The sequence below is a fragment of the Condylostylus longicornis genome, unplaced genomic scaffold (assembly GCF_029603195.1).
Source record: "Condylostylus longicornis isolate FDR11 unplaced genomic scaffold, ASM2960319v2 ptg000072l, whole genome shotgun sequence".
In the NCBI taxonomy this organism is placed as follows: Eukaryota; Metazoa; Arthropoda; class Insecta; order Diptera; family Dolichopodidae; genus Condylostylus; species Condylostylus longicornis.
The window spans coordinates 2,507,673-2,530,512 of NW_026578040.1; the positions used below are offsets into that span (position 1 = coordinate 2,507,673).

A 22,840-nucleotide genomic window follows, 5' to 3' on the forward strand; every position below is an offset into this window, starting at 1 on the left:
AATATTAAGTAATTGGGTTAGTAAGTTACAAGAATCGAACAGAATCAAAAAATAGAAAAAGCTCAAATTTTTTATATTATATGTATGCAAAGAGTGCCAACTAAATATTTATAAAAAAGAGAAGAAAGAGAGCAAAATACAAAAAAATTATAAAAAAAAACGGAAAGGAAAAGCAAAACAATTTTTTTTTCTTCTGCTAATAAATTGGACATTAAATGTCAGCTGGTGAAAAACCAGAATGAACCGAAACTGGATAGCCAATTGCGTGTGAGAACTACAGATGTATTTAGCAAGCTATAGTACATACATAAATAATATACGTCATGACCACGACGTATAGAGTGGCATGATAAGAATGATAGAAATTAGAAAAAATTCTTGTTTTAAGCTTAAAAAAAATTTGAACACGAAAGTTTGAAAAATTTTACATTAAAATGCTTGAAATAAAACGTGATTTACGTATACAAACATAATATGTGCACAATTACTCACAATTTTTATTTCTGATTCTGAACAGGAAATTTTTTCTGAATGTTAACAAATTTTATACAATTTGTGGCGTTATATTAAATGCCATCTGTATGATTATTGACATTAAACTATTATTATGGACATTCATTTTTGCACGTTTAAATTTAAAAATTTTTCAATTAAAAATCTACTCAAGTCTTTATTTATTTTGAAAAATTTTCAAATTACATTATTTCACATTAATTGTTTTAATTTCATAATATACATAATCACTATGTTTGAAGTATAATTTTAGAAATAATGTGAATAATGAAAGAGCTTGAAAAATTTAAAATATTAAATTGCGTACGTATTTAATAACCCTTTAGTTGATTGTATCACAGCAACAATGTAAAAAGGTGTTGCATGGTGAAAAGATAATGTTAAGATTGTAGAAAGAAAATTTCAAGTTGAATTTTTCTTTTGTATTTATGTTTTGTTTTGTAAATACATAAAAATATTTTTTATTTTTACAAAATTCAATTTTTCTACTCATCACCCCTTTAAATTTCTTCATCATCATTAGGAAGTCCACTCACCTACTATAGCTAACACCATTGTATGTATGGAATAATTTTATATATGTTGAGATTTTAATGAATAAATTGATGAAAATTCCTCTATATGTAGATTATTTTTATTAAATTTTATATTATTATTTAATATTTAGGAATCGTGTTGATAGTGCATTGTTCGTTCAATGGGTTCTAAAAATAAAAATAAAATCACAAGAATTCATATAGATTTATGTTGGCTGTTCTATTTGTTTTTTTTTTTTTTGTGTTTTCTCATTTTATCTTGTATTGTGTGCGGTCAGTTGCTTCTCTTCTATATGAAATCTATAACGTAATAGGTAGGCAAATATATCTCTATACTACACACATCTGTCTATTTATATATTGTATAGAAGCAATTTAACATGTTGTTCATAAATATTAAAACTAGAGCGTGCAGAACTAACTGTATTATTTAAATAGAATAAATTCATGTACATATGTATGAATATATTTTTGAAAAGATTATAGTAAAGCGCTTGTATATTAGATGAATTTTTAGGCCGAAAAATTATGAATTGGTGGAAAATGAAAAAAGAAGATTTAATACACAATGGACCGCTGTACAGTGTACCCATGTAAACGATCTTAAAAAAAAATTTTTTAAAAAAATCGGTAAAGAAAATTTGGGAAAAATGAAAAAGTAAAAAGAAAAATTAAAAGTATCAAAGGATAAAAAGTTCGAGACGGGACAAGTGAATTCGTAATCGAATGAATGAAAATTTGTTACAAAAATAAATGTTATGAATTTTTTGTATTAAAGGGCACCTTAAGTGTTTAGATAAATTAATTTTTTGAACAAATTTTTTTAATCTTGATACAAAAAATGATGTCGGATATATGTACGTATTATAATATATATGTAAGTATATTTATATGTTTATACGGTTTATACACAGTGAAAATTTTTGTAAAATTATTTTGTTTCTCACAATGTACGTTGACTCATTCAAAAGAACATGTGAAGAACAAACATTAATTTTGTTAGATCCTCATATTTATGTGTGTTTGTGCGTATGGTGGATCTCATGATGCAATGTTATTATAAAAACGATATATTGTGACATAATTTATTTTGCGATATTATTTATTTTCAAGTGTATCCAAAATTTCCTATAAAAATCTTCAAATACGTATAGTAAAAATTTAGATAAAATTTTTTAAATAAATTTTATGTACATTGATAATGGCATTCGATTACTATATAATACTGTTATTCGATTACTATATAATAATATTATTTCAAGGAAAAGCTAATTTATTCATGATTTCTATATTTTCGTGTACTTCGGCACTGACATGGATGGTAGAATATAGATAAAATTATAAAGAACTCAAAATTTACATTAATTTTTAAAACATTTTAAACTTAACTTAGCAATTAAATTTTGGAACTTAAACTGGCGAAATCAAGTATGCACAACTAATTCATAAAGAAGTTAGAATTAACTATGGAGAATACGAATAACAAATACCTAAAAAATGAATGTAATAAACAGTATTATTATATGATTGCATAAAAAAGTATATTTACTTAACCAAAATTCGCATATTTTTGGCTGCATTCATAATTACAAACAGTATCAGATGTTTGTAACGCATCATTTGGACACAAACATAAACACTTAATTTTTTTTAATTTAAAATGTGCTATTGATTAAATTTTGAGAAATAACGATTAATTAATTCAATTAATTTAAAAGAATTTTTTTTCGGTTACCAAACTAATTTTGTTTATACATACATGAATTCTAAATTCATTTCATAAGGTCTTCTAAACAGATCGAAACCTAATGGATATTTTATGGTAATAACATTTTTCAAAATGAATTCCTATGTTTAAAATTAAAAATTTGTACATTATTGCTAATAAAAGTTAAAGGTCAACACAACATAATAATTAATGTTTAAAAAAAAACAAAATTAAAGTTTTTAAATTTAAGGGTGTTTCCTTTTCTTCCTAATAATAATAAAAAAAAAATTTAATGTAGAAATCACGAAAATTTATAAAAACAGAAATCTATGAAAAATTAAAGTACATGTAGATGCAAAAATTTTCTTTTCAAATTGTGATTAATTTTAACCTTGAAATTATTATAAAAAAAAAAAACAAATAAATAAAAAATAAGAGCAAAAAAATTTTTGTTTGGAACGAGGAACCATTCAAGGTTCCTTCCATTAATTTTATTGCTATAATATTTGTTTTGAATAACAATATTCAATGTGGTCATAAGAAAATAATTTCGTTCAATCTAAATTTGTATCTCTATTCGAGATGTAGCAAAGGAGGGCTGGGTGTAAAAAATATGAAAATTCATTTTAGTAATCGCACCGTTAGTAATAAAACATTAAGAGTCAAAATTTTCCATCAAGAATTTTATTTATATTTGCAAAAAAAACGTAAAAAAATAGATTATATCAATTTGAATTGTTAAATATAAATTCAGTTGAGCAAAATTATTCTATTTTTAGCGGATATTCGCAAGTGAGACTGCGTTTTAGTATCGTACTTGCAAATAGAAAATCAAAAAGGAGGCTTTTTCTATAAGGATTCTCCAAAATAACGTGAAACCCAAGTTTGGCAAACTACACCTCCTCACATGCATCAAGAACTTAACATAATAAATAACTTATTTTTGTTACATAATAATTGTTATATACTAAAAATATATCAGCAGTAAAATATTTCTTACTTGTTTAAGAATTGTAAGATAAGTATAGTTAGAGCATAGAATTTTATCTTGAAAAATTATATTTGAAATTTGAATAGTTGGAATTTCACGCTATCTTCTAAAGTTTCTATTCTAATTCAACTATTTTCAATTAAAGCAACTTTTATTAGTGTACCTTGTTATAAACGAAAACCTAAAAACATAAAGTTTTATGCAATTTATTTTTAAATTTGGCTATTGAATTTTTTGCTATTATATAAACAAAAATGTATTTTTTTTTATGTTTACAAATGTTTACAAATATAGAAAACTAAATTTCTTTGTGGTCATTACATTAAAAAGTTTATAGCATTCTTAGGGTTCTTTAAATATTTGCTAGGGTTTTTAAAAATAACAAAGCATAAGCATAAAACAAAAGCATTTTTGTGTTTCTTTTAACATAATATTTAAAAAAAAAACATATGTGCTTGCGTGTAACATTTTAAACATAAGAAAACATTTTAAGATGAAAAAAATTAAAAAACAAAAAAATATTATAAAATTTTAGTTGAATTTTAATAGGCACAAGTATGCATTCATTTTGCGTATTTCTTTTGTTTTTTTTAAGAACATTTTTGAAAAATTGTAAAGTTAAAAATAATATTCATGGTTTATTGAAAATTTTGAGGATTCGTTCAATTATATTAATGCATGTATGTATGCGTAACTGAAAAAATTTTCGATTTCGAAACTATTAGCAAACGTAAGTAAGAGCAGAACTTATTGTCGGATCCACCGTTTACTTAAATTCAAAAACCGTTTACTTTAATCCAAGATTTTAAATCCTTTTTATATTCTTTTTAATTTATGTGAATATCGAAATTTTGGTAAATATCACGTTATTGCTAATTATGTGATTCAATAACACTTTAAGAGAAATTTATGTGGTTCAAAAATTCGAATTGGTTACAAAGAACCCTTCAGTTTTTAGAATTTCCGACGTTTCTTATTAGCCTTATTAAAACAAAATGTGCTTATTTTACAGAACATTAATTTTCTTAACACTTCTTTATAATTTTTTTGTGTTTATTTTATTTTTTATAAAAATTTTCAAATAAATTTGTGTTTTTTTATGGTTACAACATTTTTTTTTATTTGCATTCTTATTCTTTTGTTTTCTGTAAGTGTGATATGGTGCTTCTGGTTTAGGAGAAGATAGGTTTTGCTTTTGTATAGTAGATCCAAAATTTCGATTATATTTAAATTCAGAGTACAATAAACGAATACATGAAAGCGTAATGGTCATTTTTATATAAAAAAAAATCAAAATCTTCATACTCGTACGTACATTAGATATTTAGAAGATTAGAGTAGCACCGATATAAATACATACATACCTACATATATATATTGCTTTTGATGTGGGTTAGTTAATTTATTTTTATAGTTTTTTAATATATACGCATATGCATATTATTTTACAAAAATATTCATAAGTAAGTACCTTAATACGATAATAAAAAAAATATTGACGTAAATTTTGGTATAAAAAACTATTGCTGGCGGCGCTAGCCCAAAAACAAAATTTTAATTAATTACGAACAAAAAAATTTTTAAATAAATATTGTGTAACTTTCGAACAAAAATGAAAATCCAAGAAATCAATAAAATTGATGTTCTTCACGTTCGGAAAATTTTCGAAACTCAGAAAAATTTTGAAAAAAATTGAACGTTCTCAGAAATGTTTTTCATACACATATGTACATATTTAATACGAACTCTTACTACAAATTAGGCAGTGATAAAAAAATTGCTGAGTTTCAAAATTATTAGTTTTAACAACTAACTTTGGCAGTCCCACTTTCATGGCTGTAATAATCTAATAGTATACTTTAAAAGCTTACTTCTTTTTATTCATCTTTAATAAACTTGAAATATAAAATATAATTTCAAAGAGTGAAAGTCTTTTTTAAATTTTGTTGTGTTTCAATATTAAACCCACCTAAACTTTAGTTTTTTATTAAAAATCATCATATATTAAAACTAAAATATTTATATTTTGTTGAATTTTTTATTTTGATAATTTTTAAAACTCCATTAGCATAATTTTTAAACACATATTTAAGTAGTTTTTGCGCCATAGCTACGTATATTGGATACTTCTTATAAACATAGCACAAAAATCAATTTGAATATTTAAGAATAATGCACAATGGTAACGCATTTTAAACGTACATACATATATACAACTAAAAATTTAAATATCTATACCTTAAAAAGAGAAAAGCTTGATAAAATATTTCCTTATATAATAAAATTGAATTTTGTTATTTCTTTTTTAAGAAAATTAGCATAAAAACCCAGAAGCGCAATAAATTCACACGAACCGATCAAAATTGTCTAAATAACCTTTATTTCAGTATCGTGTTTGATATACTTACCTTACCATTATAGATTTAGTTTTGAAAAGGCAATCGAAAAAAAAAAAATATAAAATGCTATAAGGCTCTTAAGACTATTAATTTGTGTATGTATGGAAATGCAAATGAAACCATCAGAAGTACACTTTATTATGTAAATATTTTTTAAAACATTTTTGGATACATAAAATGTGCAGTTAAAGCACCGAAATATATTTGAAACGATTTAATAAACCCATAAAAATATGTTTATTAATGATTTTGTTGTGTTGTTGCTTCTATGTTATTTTTGTAATGTTTATGCTAATAGCTTGATTTCGATCATTTTAATCACCATTCATAAAATCCCCTAACATTACACATTATTTTTTTATATTTTTCACATTTAGTGGATTTATATATTATGGAACTTTCAATTTCATTACACAACATGCAACATATTTAAAACCTTAGTAGCATTTTAGAATATAATCAAAATTATTATGGAATATTGTTTCTTTTCAACCTCACATTAATTAAAAAGTTTTCAAATCTGAACAGTTTTAGAAAATTAATTTGTGTGTTTATGTCGTCCACATAAATTGCTGACCTCCAATTTGTACACTTGACATTTTTATTCACATCCATGTAGCCTGATGCAGTTTGGAATTTTTCAAAACTTTTATCAAAATTAAGAGGGCTTTTTATAGAAACATATTTCGTTTTACCACTAAAACGTTGACTTAACTCTTATATAAAACTTATATAATCATAAAACTCTTCACAATTTGTGAGAAAGTTTCTTATGATTATATAGGATTCTATGAATTTTGTTAAGTGCAGATTATTTTCTAGAAAGTGCGTACATTTTTCAAATGGCCTAGAAAATTAAATTTTCGTAAAATAGATTTTTATAGAGAATTTGCTTTGTCTAGAAAATATTGCCATTTCACGTATTACTCATGCTAAATTGTTTGCATGCAGCTCGTAAATTTTCGCTTGCCATTTAAACTTATGGAAGAATAAATACTAACGATAAAATAAAAATTAATTTAAAAAATAATTTTTGCATTATTTAAATAGAAATATTTTTTGTTACATTAATTTTTATTATAATATCAATTTTAGAATATTCTAAAGATAACACATTGAATTAATTTCTCGTTTAATATTTGTGCCGACTATAAAATGTTTACCACACCGTCAATATTCACAAACAAAAATCAAATCACGAAAAAAACTTTATAAATGAAAAGTTTTACAGTTTCACGAACAACAACTTGCAAGTCGTTTATTATTTAACAAAAATATTAAAACTGTGCTTCAAGTGCAATATCCTTTAAGTGTTATAATCGTAATTATTGAGTAATACATACATACATACGTGTTTATACTATTATAGCTGATAACAACAAGCTCTTTAACACCAATTCAATTTTTTGTATAAAAATGAAAAAAAAAAAAAAATATTCACACTTTTGGGGATATTAAAATGAATGAAATAATAAAAGAGAAAATAAAAAGTAGTTAACCGTAATATTCGTGTGTTCTTATGTTTATAAAATTTATGATTTTATTATCACCTGGTGTTTTACGTTATTTAATTCAAAAAAAAAAATAACAACTAACAAATTCTTAATGGTGTTAAAAAAAAATACCCTGACTAAGGTTAATAAATTAATGAGCTTTATGAATACAAACAAACTCATGTTTGTATGTTTGGTTCTTGATATTTGTTATACACAACCACACAGATTAAGTAACAACTAAAAAAATACCGTTACTTTACAAGTATTTTTTAATATAATGCCAGTCACAATATATCGGAACTACGATAGAACTGTACAAATAATTTTATTATGGTGTGAAATGAAAAATATCTAAAGAGTGTTAATAACCTTTTCTAGGAAAAAATACTTAAATAAAGATTTTACCTGAACGGAGCAAAAAATAAAAAGAAGAATAAAAATGAAAAAGAATTTCAATTTATTTATTTTTCAATTTTATTTTTTATTTTGGTTTTTCTGTAGTACGTAAATAAAATTTTTTGTTAATAAACTTGTTAATTTACGAAAGAAAAAGGTGAACACAGGAAGGAAATAATATCGGAAGGATAACAGGAAGGGAAAAAAATTAAAAAAAAGTGTTGGAAATTTTCAAGGGAAAATGTTGGAAATTTTCAAGGGAAAATTAAAAATAAAACAAAATTTTCAAAAAAAAATAAAATTAGAGTAGTGGGATTAATACTTGAAGTAATTGAAATTGTATAATTAATTTTAGAACTAAATGTTCGATTTTGCAATAAGTTACAGCAAATTAAGTAAAACGCAATAATAGAAAATGTCAGTTGGAAGATATCTGCATTGGAATTTTAATTTTAAATGCAAAATTACATTCGAAAATTTAGACTATAATAATGGTCACTGTTGTAGTGCAACCATTTTTAACAAGCGTTTAATCCATGAATTCACATTTACTTTCAATAAAAATTAAAAATTCTTAAAACGTTAAATACTTAATAAAAATTTTTAATTAATTTATCGAAATATTATCAAAACAATTTCGATTTTAATTTAATCTAATTCAAAATTCTTAATGAAACAATGAAAATTCCACTTACTTATAAAAAAATAAAAATTTTTTACAGTATTGCAATATTTTATAAAAAAAATACTTCTTTAACTCTCATTGAAGTAAAAAATGTATATCCTTACAAAAATATTTAAAAAATTTACTGTATAAAAGCTTTAATAACGAAATAAAAAAAAGAAATAACTGTAATAATAATGAAAGCGAATAATAAATTACCACTGATCAACAGACACGAAATTGTAAATTTATAGAATGCTACCACTTTCATCCAAATTAATATACATCGTACTCACATACTACTTGTGTTTATAATGACTTACAAGCAACATACATATATACTTTCACATATAAAATCAACTAAAAGGATCAAAATTGTTTGTGTTCAAAAACCAATACGATAAGTAAGTATGTATGAATTTCTGAAAATTCACGGCAAGTAAGAAAGGAAAAACGATAAGAAAAATCAAGAAAACAAGTACAAAAAAATCTGATGTGGTCAGCACATAACCGACCGCAATGTGTATTGTCTAGTTAAGTGAAAGTGTTACAGAATATTATAAAAATGTCTGTTAAATACTTCTTTCCAATTTTTAGGACATTAGTAAGCTTATAGTTAACATACCTAGAAAAATGTAAATTTGGCTCTTAGTAGAGTTTCGCTTTGTGCTACCCGAATTCCCTGAAATGCTCGCCTGTTAGTTTCGGTAACAACCAGAACTCAAATATCAAATTTCAAGAAACTCCATCAATTCGTTCCGTAGATATGGTGAAAAATGTAAAATCGGCCCGCAAATCAGTTTTCGAGCCCTAACCTTTCCAAAAAATTTACATGTTCATAGTTTTCATACGAGGAATTTATATATTAAATTTCAACGAAATCGGTTGATTATTTCTCTTTATATACACAAAAATGTATATTTGGCCCGTAGTAAACGTCCAGTTGCTGACGCCTGATTTCTTCCAAAAGTGAGGAGATTGCATCACCGGTAGAGCAAAACTTATATATGAAATTTCAAGTAAATCGGTTGAATATGTTCTTCAATATGCTCAAAAATATAAAACAGGCCCGCTAAAAAGTGCAGTTCCCGAGGCCTGATATATACCAAAAGTTGATCGATCCGTGCCATGGTAGAAATAAACTTACATATAAAATTTCATCAAAATCGGTTCAGCCGATCTTGAGATACACGCGTGCACACACAGACCGACAGACCGACAGACCGACAGACCGACAGACCGACAGACCGACAGGTTGCTAAAAATAGTTTATTTACACTTCCCTACTATGGAAAAGTACGTTCCCACCGAAAACTCGATATGCAAAATTTGTTGCCATCACATAACCTACCTATTGTTTACACAATACGGTCGGTAAAAAAAGGATTTATAAGAAAAAGATAAAAATCGAATCCATTAAGGACGAAAAATACAAAACAGAAACAAAAAATCAGATGAAAGCACAAAAAAATAAAACACATTTTCTCGTTTTCATCTTCATCTATTATTCAAGATTTTTTGTAGCCTCAAATGTATAATCCATTTGGAATTAGGTTTGAATTATTAAAGCATTTCATTAATTTAATTGAAAATCACTCATCAGATCCGAGACAATAAATATTCAACTGAAAAGGATTGGATTGTAAAAGATTGTAAAGGACATTTTGAAAATTTTTGATTTTTGATTTAATAGAACACACCCAAATATGAACATACAGGTTGTACATGAATACGGTCACATACTTTTTTAATGGCTTTGTATATAAAATTATAAGTGCCGATATTAAAAATTAATTTAAGATTAACTTTTACTTTCAAAAGACAGACTCGCTACAGTTTCTATATTATTTGTATTATACAAAAATATATAAAAGAATTTTAAATTCTTTTTCATATTTATATCGCTTTGTAGTTCCGTGTGCACTCAATATTTTAATTGTTATTGTATTAAGCTCATAAAACTTGCTCAACAATGAAATAAGAATAATGAATACCCGTCCGTCAACCTCAATATTTTGAGATTTCTAAAATCTTCAAAAGAAATTAATGATATAAAACAAAAATTAACAGTTATAACTTCAGGTACAAAAAAATTTATACTAACAAAATAGAATCTTACACGCGATGTTAAAAAAATCATTATTGTAAAATTTTATTCTTATTCTGATTTATTGTTGATTGATTTACGCTTGCACATGTGTACATACCAACGCGAAATAATGTTAATTGATTGTAATTATGTATTTTTAAAATTGGAATCAGTCGCAAAACGTCTGTGAGATAGGTTGTATGAGAAAAAAATGTAAATTGTAAAGATCTGGGTAAGAAGGTCAACATCGATTATTGCTTTTTTTTTCCTATAAAAACATGATTGTATAATTTCCATATCTTTTATAGTTATTAAAAAAATATTAAATTGAAACTTTCAGAGCATCTGTATGAATTTACATACATACTCGTACATACATATTGATAAATATTTATTTAATATGACATTAAGTTATCTACAAACTTTACTTGGATGGCACACAGCGTGTCTCTGTCATATAAAACACTGATATTATTAATATATAGGGAGAAAACAACATACAAATTTGAAATTAATATAAATTAAATGGGAAGTGATTTACTTATTTTGGACGTTGCACCCATCGCTCGACAAATTAGTTTGTGTTTTTATATCGAATGTGGTTCATTTCGTTGATGAGAATTATTGTTCCAATTTGGTGGTGCGCTCTCATGTTTACAATCACAGTAACACATACTCAAACTTATTTTAAAGAGACTGGAAAGAAATTTGGTTCTTTAAATAGTAATTTCTTAAACGTTAAAAAAATTTCGACGCACACATAACATGCATATTCTTAAAAATCAACATAATTTTGTAAATTCTTGCAAATAAACCTATTACAAACTTGTTTTTTATGCGGTGACTTTGAATGGGCAATCGTAACTCTAGTCCAACCTATAGATTTAGTACGAATCTAATTCTCTTAGGAAAATTCTGGCTTTCCTTTATTTTTTACCGAAGTATTAAAATATCGACCTATTTTCTTGTGACACATATTCAGATTTTAGCGAATGATCCAACCTGTGAGAAAAAATAATTTAACTTACGGTTATCTTTTATATTATATTTTTGGAATATTTTCAGTTTTCATATATATCTGATGGTCAATATTGATCGGTTTGACCGTAATAGAATTGTAAACAAAATCTGTTCTGAATGAGAAGAAAAACTTATTTTTAATGCTTTTCTCAACTTACTTTATTTGTATTTGTTGTTTTCGATTGAGATGGAAAATTCTATTTTTATTTTGCAAATTTTCTTTCTGTTTTTTTTTTGCTTTTACTTCTTTTGATTTTTTGTTTGGACTTCAATCTATAGAAAAAAATTAATTCAATATGGAAAAGTTTATTTACATATAGGTTTTGACTTTTTGGTTTTTCTTTATTTTTCATATGAAATTTTATTTATAACTTTTTATACATATTTTCATTAATGTTGTGTCAGTATGATGACACAAATATTGATCAAATCACGAGATTAAAATGTGTTGATAACAATATATATGTATGCCTGTCTATATATGTATGTATGTATGTTAATAACTATATAATTATTTATATATTTTATATGTATTATACGAGTATGTATAGGGTCCGCATGTATTTTTAATTAAGTTGCTAATTATTGACAGCGTATTCGATTATGCAATATAAAACATATCAGGAGCATGATTATAAACATATAATTTTAGATACAAACAATGAATATCATGACTAGATGGTTTTATCTTCCAGCACTTGAGAAAAAATGAAATTTTATTTTTTAATATTCTTGAGAAAATTAGAAATTTTATTAATTTTTTTAAAATTTCATTAATTTTCAATCAATAAGTTGGAGAATATTTAAAAAAAATTTAGTTCAAGGAAATAAATTTAATTTTCGTGCTAAAAAACTGTTGGTGTCTGAGTTGTCAATCATTCTCAGTCAGTCAATTTTTATTTTTACATATTTTTTTTTGAATTATGAGTACTTGAAAATTCTTATTTTTAATAATAATTATCATCTTTTTGAACTTGAAATTGATATTATGCAAAGTGGTGCAGAAAAATATAAAATGTAAATAAAAAAATATTAAACGTTCACAAGTATATTTTTAAAATTTTAATAATTTAAAGGTCAAAATTATTAAAAGCAATTCATGTGTGTATGAGAAAAAAAAGAATAATTCTCATACATTCAATATGTGCTTTAAATAATCAACACTTATGTAATAATATGAGCTATATATATATAATATGTAAGTTCCTGGACTGAATGAGTATACAAGTAATTGATAAATAATTTCTACAACAATTATTTTTAAAGACGATTCTAAGTTATTAATCATTTTCCAAGAGGAATCAAATATTTGGCTGCTTACTACCAATGAACCAAAATGCAAAATTATTGAGTTAGCAAATGAAATTTGTTTAATATTTATGAATTATTTATTATTAATTCTCTACGTCTTAATTTTGTTTAATTATTCTAATAATTTTTTCTTATTTTCTGCTTAGAAAATACGTTAGATTATAAGTAAAGAGTTTGGGTTCGTAGTTTACGACCAACATATTAATATTGTTTAGAAGATTCATCGGATATTTAAAAAAATCTCTGCCTTTTTATAATTTATTCAAATTAAAATTAAAACTTGAAAACGAGTGTTTTCAAAGTCATTAATTAAAATTAATTTAATTTATTTTAAAAATTTAATTACGTAAAGTTTTTTTATATATAAATACGAAGAAATTAACATGGAAAATTTTGTTTTGCCCTTAAAAGTGTCAATCATTTAAAATTTCCTTTAAATCGTTTTTGTTTTAAGCTTAAAAATTAAAAAATATTTTATTATTTACGTCATTGCGATAATTTTTTTACCTATTAAATTTTTATCTATGAAATTAAAAATACTTTAATAGACTCAATATTCTAATTAAAAAAAAATGAGCGTAAGAATAAAGTATGAATTGAATAATTTCCATTGAACTGATAAATTGAGTACAGAAAAGCATTATTGAAATTTGTATATACACATGTATGGATTTTGCATTATATATTTACATACATATATTTCTATATATATTTAGTACGCGTAATTAAAACTTTTTCAATTAAATTTCAATTTACGTAGTTAAAATAATATTAATTAGGTTTATTGTTAATTGTTTTTTATAAAATATTATTGGCCTGCGGTAATGAAAAATACATTAAAAAAAAACTGATATTTCTCAAAACTAGAACACAAAAATCGTATAACTGTATTATACAAATTAGTCATTATTATATTGCTCATTCCTTATTGAAATTTTACCTTAAAAATAATTAATTATCTTAAACTAGATCATTTTGTACTACATAAAAATTTTTAATACTTGTACTGACATATTATGTATGTACATATAATGTAGTCTAAATATTTATTAATAGCTTTTTTATATTGATTCTATTAATTAAATTTATTTGCTTAATTTAACAGCAAGAAAAGAGTATTATAACAAGTATAACATTTAAAATTAATTTTCTTTTTATAACATAAATTTATATGGGTAAAATCTGTAAAACATTTGTATAACTACAAATTGCCGTAAAAAAACTAAGTCAAAAAAAAATTAAAGGAAATGAAAATTAAAAAGAAATGCCTATTAACACTCTTAAATTAACAAGAATCGTAATAAAAGTTTAGAAAATCGTATAACAATTAAATTTTATATATAAAAAATTATATTCAAACATTAACCTACTGATATAAAGAGAAAAACTTTGAATTTAATTAATAAATTGAGTATTTTTTTTGAAAAATGTTCAAAAATTTTATTTGTTGAAATTTGCTTATACAAGTCTCTAAAATGGTTGTGCTTATGGCGTAGTATCCTTGCTTAACCACACAAAAAAAAATTCACATCAAAGTAAATTTATTTCAATTACTTAACTTTTGTATTTTTCTCACATTGTCAAAAGAGTGATGCTGACTTTTGCATTAAATATGAATGTAAATTTACATTGCTTTCTGCAATAAGGAGAAATTTTCTAAAACCTTATTGACTTGTTAAAACTTTTTGGAAATTATAATTTCGGTTGAATTCATAGACAATCTTTGTATAGAGGAGCGAACCCAAACAGCATAAACACTTTACTACTCTTTAAAATTCTTTATTATTGACATTTGTTATTAATTAAAATATAATTCAAAGCCCTAATATGATATTGCCTCCATACTTTCTTAATTTCAATGTCTGATTTTTTTATTGTATTGTAAGTAATGGAATGAATTTTGGAATAACTGGAAGCGAATTTCTCATTCGTTATATTTATCTTTTATTAAATTTTAAGAATTAAAAAATTTTTCGACCATTGCTTATGAGTTTTTTTAATCTCTTTCATATATTTGTGATTCTTTTATTAAATAATGTGTATTATAAAAAACTTGTAAGTCAAATTTAAATTTATAAATTAGTTTTCTTATTGTTTGTCAACTTATTAAAAATTATTTAAAATTTAATATTTTATCATTAAATGTGAGTATTAGGATAAGTTGTGTATATGGGCAATAATAATTTTTTACAAAGGGAATTCGCAAAAAAAAGGCATAAGAAGAGTTTTCAAATGAAATAATCAGAACAAGTTCTTGTCTTCAGTTTAAAGATTTCTTTAACTAAGATATGAAAAAAATTTAAATACTAATGGTTATACAAATAATGTAGGAATAAAAATATTAAAAGTCTCAAAAATTACACAATTGAAGTCAAATTTTCATTCTTTATATTAATTAATAAATATACATAATATGTATGTACATATGTAGATATGTGTATAATTTATGAAATTTTATGAAATGCCAGATTAATTTATAAAAAAAATTTTTAGAATCATTAATTTTTTTCTTTCTTTTATTTTATTTTAGCTTCATCCAGATAACGACAAATGTCGAAAGAAAAATATATGTTTAGGACCAAAACCGACACGTCGTATATCAGGAACACAACAAATTGGAATAACAACAACAACAACAAATCGTTCTAGTTCAATAAGTGATTTATTTCAAAGTAGTCATTTAACGGCAACTTCATTAAACAATCTTAATAATAATAACAATAATCATAATAATAGTCACAATAGTAATAATAATAATTTAAATAATAACGCAATCATGACAGGACATCACAGTCATAATCATCACCATCATCATCAACAGCAAGGACTTAGTCCACAAACACCATCATCTGGATCAATAAATAATAATAGTATAAATAATAATATGAATAATAATAACAACAACAATAATAATAGCAATAGTAATAATAATAACAATATTGGTTCACCAATATCATCAACTGGTACATCATCAGCAATATCAACAACAAATTCGGCAACATCTGCAAAATCATCCTCAAACGGTATAACAAATGGTAATACCAATAAATGTGATCATAATCCCTTAACACCATCAGGTGAGTTAATTTTTATTTTTTTATAACAACATTATGATTGAATTAGATTTTTTGTTTTGTATTCTCTGTATTGCTTTAATACCGTTACTGTGTATAGTGATTGGTATATGGTTATATTAGATTTATGTGTTGCAGGCATTGACATACCGGAGAAATACATAAACTACTAACCTTGAGGGAAAAAGAAGAAAAATAAAAATCCTTTTAAGATTTCAAAAATTTATTCTTATAGTATTTTAAAAGGATTATAATATATGTATATGTACATATATGAAGAGAGAGAGAAAGAGGGAGGGAGAGAGAAAGAGTAAATAAACATCAAAACCAAAGAATAGAATTATCCTTGAATAACAATTTTATGTACCGATTTCATAAATGCAAAAAACAAAAATCCCAGAACAAAAATAAATCAATTGAAAAGCAAAAACAAGAAAGAAAAACATTTTATGCATTTTGCATTTTTAAGCATTGAAGCCACTTGAAAAGTTTTTAAAGCGAGTACAAAACTATAAGGAAAATATTTTTCCATTTCTCTGTTTGTTTGTTTGTGTTTTTATGGTTTTGAAAATAGTTCAAGTAGTATTTTGTTTTTGCGAGTTATTGAAACATAACGGAATACTTTATGCACTCATATATGCTTAAAATTTTTATAAAATCCTCTGCATTGTATGGGAGGAAAATTTTGTAGCCTATATATAAAAATACTTACATACATTTTTATACGAATGTTGTATAAAATATACAACATATATACGAATGTTGTATGTATCCTTTTACAGGTACATAAGACTCTAGTCTAAACTTACATAATATTCTTAGTGTGTACAATTTACAACAGCTTGTACATGCAAGCGGGTAGTTTAAAAGAGTAGTTATACACCTATGTGCCAGTAGATAGTTCCATGTGGTTGTATAGAAAATCAGCTCATTCAGTCAAATTATTAGTATTTAAATCTATAAGTATATAACAGTTTTTGCAAACAAAAAAGCGTTACATTTGTAAACTATTCCCAGCTGCTCCTTAGCAGTTTCAAGTATTATATTGCAATAAAATTTACCAATTATTAAATTTCTGTAATCTTCAATCGAAGCTTTTTATTACACTTTTCTTTAAGCGAAATAAAAAAAGAAAAGAAAATGCTCTACGTAAAAATTGGTGTGTTAAGGAGCTTCTAGTAAATTTGATTTTGTTTATTTTATTGTAATCTAAATCACGTAAAATATCACAATAGGTATGTATATGTTAATGCATATAAACGATAAAAATTTCCTTGTACATTCCATACATATTCATACATACTCCTTTATATGCTTTTTTTAAATTATGTGTATATACATATTCATACGAGTACATAAATTTCTACAAACATTTTCTTTTGAGTAAATTGAATTTTATTTGAACATGCAAATTGAATTCGCGTGAAAACTTATTCATTTCTCATATAAGTAAACATATACATATACTACACACTCATATTATTAGATTTCGAACCGTATCCACATTATTAGAATGTTATATTGTTAAGATTATACACATAATATGTAAATACATATCACAAGTTGTGGGGGTTTAGGTTCATATTCGTGACATAAATAACAATATAATTTATGCAAAAGCACATAAAAAGAACTATAATCTAAGGAGAACAGGGAAAAAAACGTGAAAAAAAGTATAATGTCTTAGAAGAACGAGATGAAAGTTTCGTTTTTTTTTATTTATTAGAGTCCTCCTTGAAAATTTTAAGAATAAACAATAAAAATTTCATAAAAGTATTGATAATATATAATGTCATTAAGTTGTGTATAAAATTCAGATATGGTGAAGGGCATTGATTTTTCTTGAACATATATTTCTTAACATCCTTTAAAATGTCTATAAAAATTAAAAATATAAAAAATAAACATAAAAAAGGCCTTCCAAAACTTAAATTATTTACATTAACTCTCGTAAAAATAGGCTTAGCTCAGTTTTTTACAATTTATTGCTTAGACTTTATAAGCTTTCAAGGACCATACATAATCTTCTTACAAATTTAATAAATTTTTTTTAATTTATTTCTCAATTTATAAAGACTTTCTTTTTCAATTAATTTCATACTTTAAAAAAACGATCCTTCAGTTAATGCCAAATCGATTCAATTGTGTTGGTTCAATTGATTTATCAAATTAAGCAGAAATTTATTTAAGCTTTACAAATAAATGGAAAATTATTCCAGTTAATTTCTTAATCTTAATTGTCATTTAATCTTCTGGCTCCTACCAAAAACCAAATTTTTTATATTTCTTTTGGGATAATCTGAACAAAAGAATTAACTTAATAGTTATGTTAAAATTTCAAAACGAATTTTTCTTTGCCCATACTTAGGCGTTGCTTTTATTTATATTAATTGCCTAAAAACTGTTAATCAAAATTTACTTTTAAAATTAAAATAAGGCGTTTGGAAACCAATGTCTTACAAAACGGAAGACTTGGTTTTTGAAACAAGGGAAATGATAATATTTTGACGAATCAAGGCCTTCTTCCATCTGCGATAATAACAATTTTCTGAATTAAATCTGGAAGACATTTAAGATTACCGCTTCTGGTACCTACAATTTGTAAACATCTTTTTCTTGAATATAAGTGAATTCAAATTAATTTTTCTTGAAACATTGTCTCTTTCTAAATTTAAGAAATTAAGAAATTATAAATGCAAATTTTTCACAATTAAAATATAAAAAAAAAACTTGTTCCTAATTGTTTCAAAAGTCTAACTTTTAAAAATTCAAATGTCTTGTGTTCACAAAAACTGGAGTGTTTAAAAGAAATATTCAATAATTTTTTTGTGTTTTAAAGGTTTTAAAGAAAAACTTCCAAGACAACGTGATAATTTATTGAAAATTAAAATTTCCCTCAAGCTTAAAATGCAAGACCATTTTATTTTTATATTCCAACTATACGTGAAATTTTAAAATTTTTCCTTATGTACAAAATTGCACTTCATTGTTTTCTTGTTTAATTTTTATGCTCTCTTTATTTATTTTATGTCACTCAGGCTTTTGTTTCATAAACAATTAAACAGCATTTCATTCATTCTTAATTATTAAGAATTTTTTTTTAATTTCAAGGATACGACCAAATACAAACACTTTATAAAAAGTACAAACAAAAAGAAAAAAAAATGAAAAATCACTAGGATGAAAAAAAAGGAAACAATAGGGATCCTTCTTAATAAAGTCAGTCCATTTGAAATAAAAACTGTAAAATTTACTTGTGTTTTACATTTTCATTTTGTTATTCTTTACAAGTTCTATATTACAAGTTCTATTTGTGATATATGCATATATGGATTCTTTCGTACATACTTTAACATATAAAAATATTATTCATTATTTTTGTATTTCATTCGTATATTTTGTATGTCAAAAAGTATATACTTTTTGAAATCGCTTTAGGGAAATTTTCTTATTATTGCAGTTAGTTTACGATTTTACCATATTTTATATAAAATGTTTGTTTCGAACTATTTTTAATGCTTTTAACTTAGGAAGATGGATGTGAGTGTGAGTATAAAAATATGAGAAAGCAAATTCATCTTAATTGAAATTAATATGCGTGTATGTTAACGTTATTATTCTTAATATCAAATCAAGTTTAAATTCATGGTGTTTCACAAAATTTTGCAAATTTTGTATTCATACATTTATTTAAGGTTTCATTTGAATGCTCATTTTCCAGTTCTAGTATTATCATTATTTCTAAAACTACGGCCGCATTAGAAACTTCTACGTGTGTGTACAAATAATTTCTCTACAGTTCAATTAATTTCAATATTTTATTTATTTAATTCTAAATTTATTTCACAAAATTTTTTAATTTTTTTATTGTTCTAAAAATTTGAATTTTTTTTTTCTCAAATATACAAAAATTTAACTTAAATACAAATGAAAATAAGAAAACAAAAATTCAAAATAGCTTTAAAAATTTTTTAGACATCTGGAATCCGGAAAGAAAATTTTACTGCCAATTAGTGTATAACCTAAAACACCGTCAACTAAAACATAGGAAAAGAACAAAAAGAAAATATTCAATAAAAATTTAAAAACAATTTAAAATTAGATTTCAATTTTGTTTTTTTTCATCACTCTCGAAAAAATCATTTAGAAGCAAACATTGTTTCAAAATGATTCGAAAAATGATTTTATGCCCCCCTATCTCGTCTCACTCTTCTTTATAAAATAATTTCTGAAACTATTGAATTTTACAATTTAAAATTGGCAAAATATTTTTATAGATCTATGGTACAATTTTTTAAGCAGTTCACTAAATAAATTAAGTTGTTTTTTTCTTTTTTAAAGTAAAAAATAAAAAATTTAGGTTTGAGGTTTTTTCGCATTTTCACTTTTATTATTTTTAAATTTTTGCTATACGAAAACAAAACTTAGAAGCGTACAATATGAAATTAATAAAAAAAAACTTAAAATTAAAAAATTCAATTGTAAGATTTTCTAAGTATTCAAATCTTATGTGCATTTTAGTTTTGCATTTAGCAAAAATAATTGCCAACAAAAAATTCAGTTTCTTTGAAATTATTTTTATAGAGGCGTTAATTTTTGATACGTAAAAAAAATTTTAGAAAAACAATTGAAGGTTTGAGTAAGTCAAATATTAATTATGTAGAATTTTAATTCGAAATTCGAAAAGCTTACAATTTTATTAACAAAAATATCGAAGAACTATCTAATAAACAAATTAAGGGATAAGAAATGTATACAATTATGAATATTAGTTAGAGTAATTTAATTAATTTAAAATTCTTCTATTTCTCTAATATACCACGACATTTTATAAAATTATCATAGAATTTATATTAATCACTCTGTTCATTTAAAAAAAAAACCAAAATATACATTTAAAAAATGAAAACGTATTGTCATTGAGATGAAAAAACAATTCAAAAAGAAACAAAACTAAAAAAAATGAAATATTGTGTAAAATAGCGTAGGTTTTCATATTGGTAAATAAAAAATGAAAACTTTATTTTTATCAAAAAATCAAGGACTTTTAATATATCCTTAAAAATACCAGTCAAACATACACACTTACAATACATGTATAAGTACGTATACAGCATATGTGCATGACTATTTCTACGTTACTTTTAAAATTAAAATAATAAAAAAAAATATTAAAATGTTATTTTTTTAACCAAAGGAACAAGAACAAAAAAGAAAAATTTTTATTTTTCACCTCTCTTCATAAAATAAAATAATTTTCATCGGGTAAGAAGAAATATACAAAAGGACCGCATCCCTATGCTAAGAAGTAAAAATTGAGTAAGGATGCTAAGGATTTAACATAACAAAAACTAAGTTATATTAGAAAAAAAATTTCAGTTTTCATTTTATAAAAGGTAGAATAGATAAATTGAAAATATAAATTTTGTTTACATAAGATTTTTTTTTGTATAATAGAATGACTATACTCTTATGCATATTTTATTAACCTACACTATTTCTAAAATTATCTACTACGTAAATTTTGTTATGGGTATCCTTTCAAGGTGTTCATCACAAAATATAAGATGAAAATTCAAAAACATATTTCATGGAAAAAAACAATTTGTGCTAGAATTTAGATTATTAAAATATTTCTGAAAAATTTTTTTATATGTGGGTGCTGCACAAAACTTTATTTTAAAAGAAATTGAAATCATAAAAATCAAATTATATGTGTGTATACTCACAAAAATAAAGAACTTTACTTTGATAAAATTTTGTTGAACGTCTGTGGAAGGAACACGAACATTCATAGAATATTTGTTATCATAAATTTAGATTATAGTTATTGTTATAAATTGATTAATGTAAAATTATTGAATTAGGCAATACGTATATTTGGCATGTATAATAATCTAAAATTTTTTATATTATAAGAAATTTTTCTTTTACAAGACAATTTCTCCCCTTCCAAATTATATTCATGCAAATTTAATTAGAAACTTCAGTTTTCGATTTTTACTTCTTGGAAATTGTAATTGAATAATAAGATCCTACCTTAATGTATAACTTAACTGATTTAATTGAAAATTTAATTCAACAATAGGGCTAGTAAGACACTTGTTTTTTATAATATGTACTAATGCTATGCTCATCCGAAGTATGTTTAATACAGCAATTTTTTGAGTCTTATTTGCTTCAATTATTAAAGGGGAACCTGTGATATTTTATACAGTTGCCTTTTTTGATAAAATTTCAGATAAAAATTGTATAAAATCTCCAAACTAGAACCTTAGACTGATGGAATCTTATTCTGACCCATGCACATGAGTCTAAAATTTCAAAAAATCTACATAAATGCTCTTCTTTTGCTATTTAATTTTCATCATGCCTTTATTTTGTTTTTCCCATTATATTGTTCGTTTTTGGCTATTTACTTCTAAATAAACATACCAAAAATCCCTTTTCATTTTTTTTTGGATTAAATCCAAAAAAAATATTGCAATCATCCTTGGTTATCCACATAAATTAAAGTATAGAATAAAGAAAAGAAAAAAAAGTTGAGGGGACTCGTTTCTTTAAGAAAATCCACAAAATTATATCTGCACTATTTTTATTTTATCTGCAAACTTTTGGCTAGTTAAAAGTACCAACACAATAT

The 22,840-nt window shown here is 24.0% G+C and overlaps 1 protein-coding gene across 1 annotated transcript in view; it reads left to right on the forward strand.

The window, feature by feature from the left end:
* Positions 1-22,840, forward strand: part of LOC129612398 (dual specificity tyrosine-phosphorylation-regulated kinase 2) — a 153,201-nt gene that overhangs the window by 80,991 nt on the left and 49,370 nt on the right. The window contains exon 4 of the mRNA XM_055525961.1: positions 15,654-16,200. Coding sequence (XP_055381936.1) covers positions 15,654-16,200 — 547 coding nt within the window. The remainder of the gene's footprint in view (positions 1-15,653; positions 16,201-22,840) is intronic.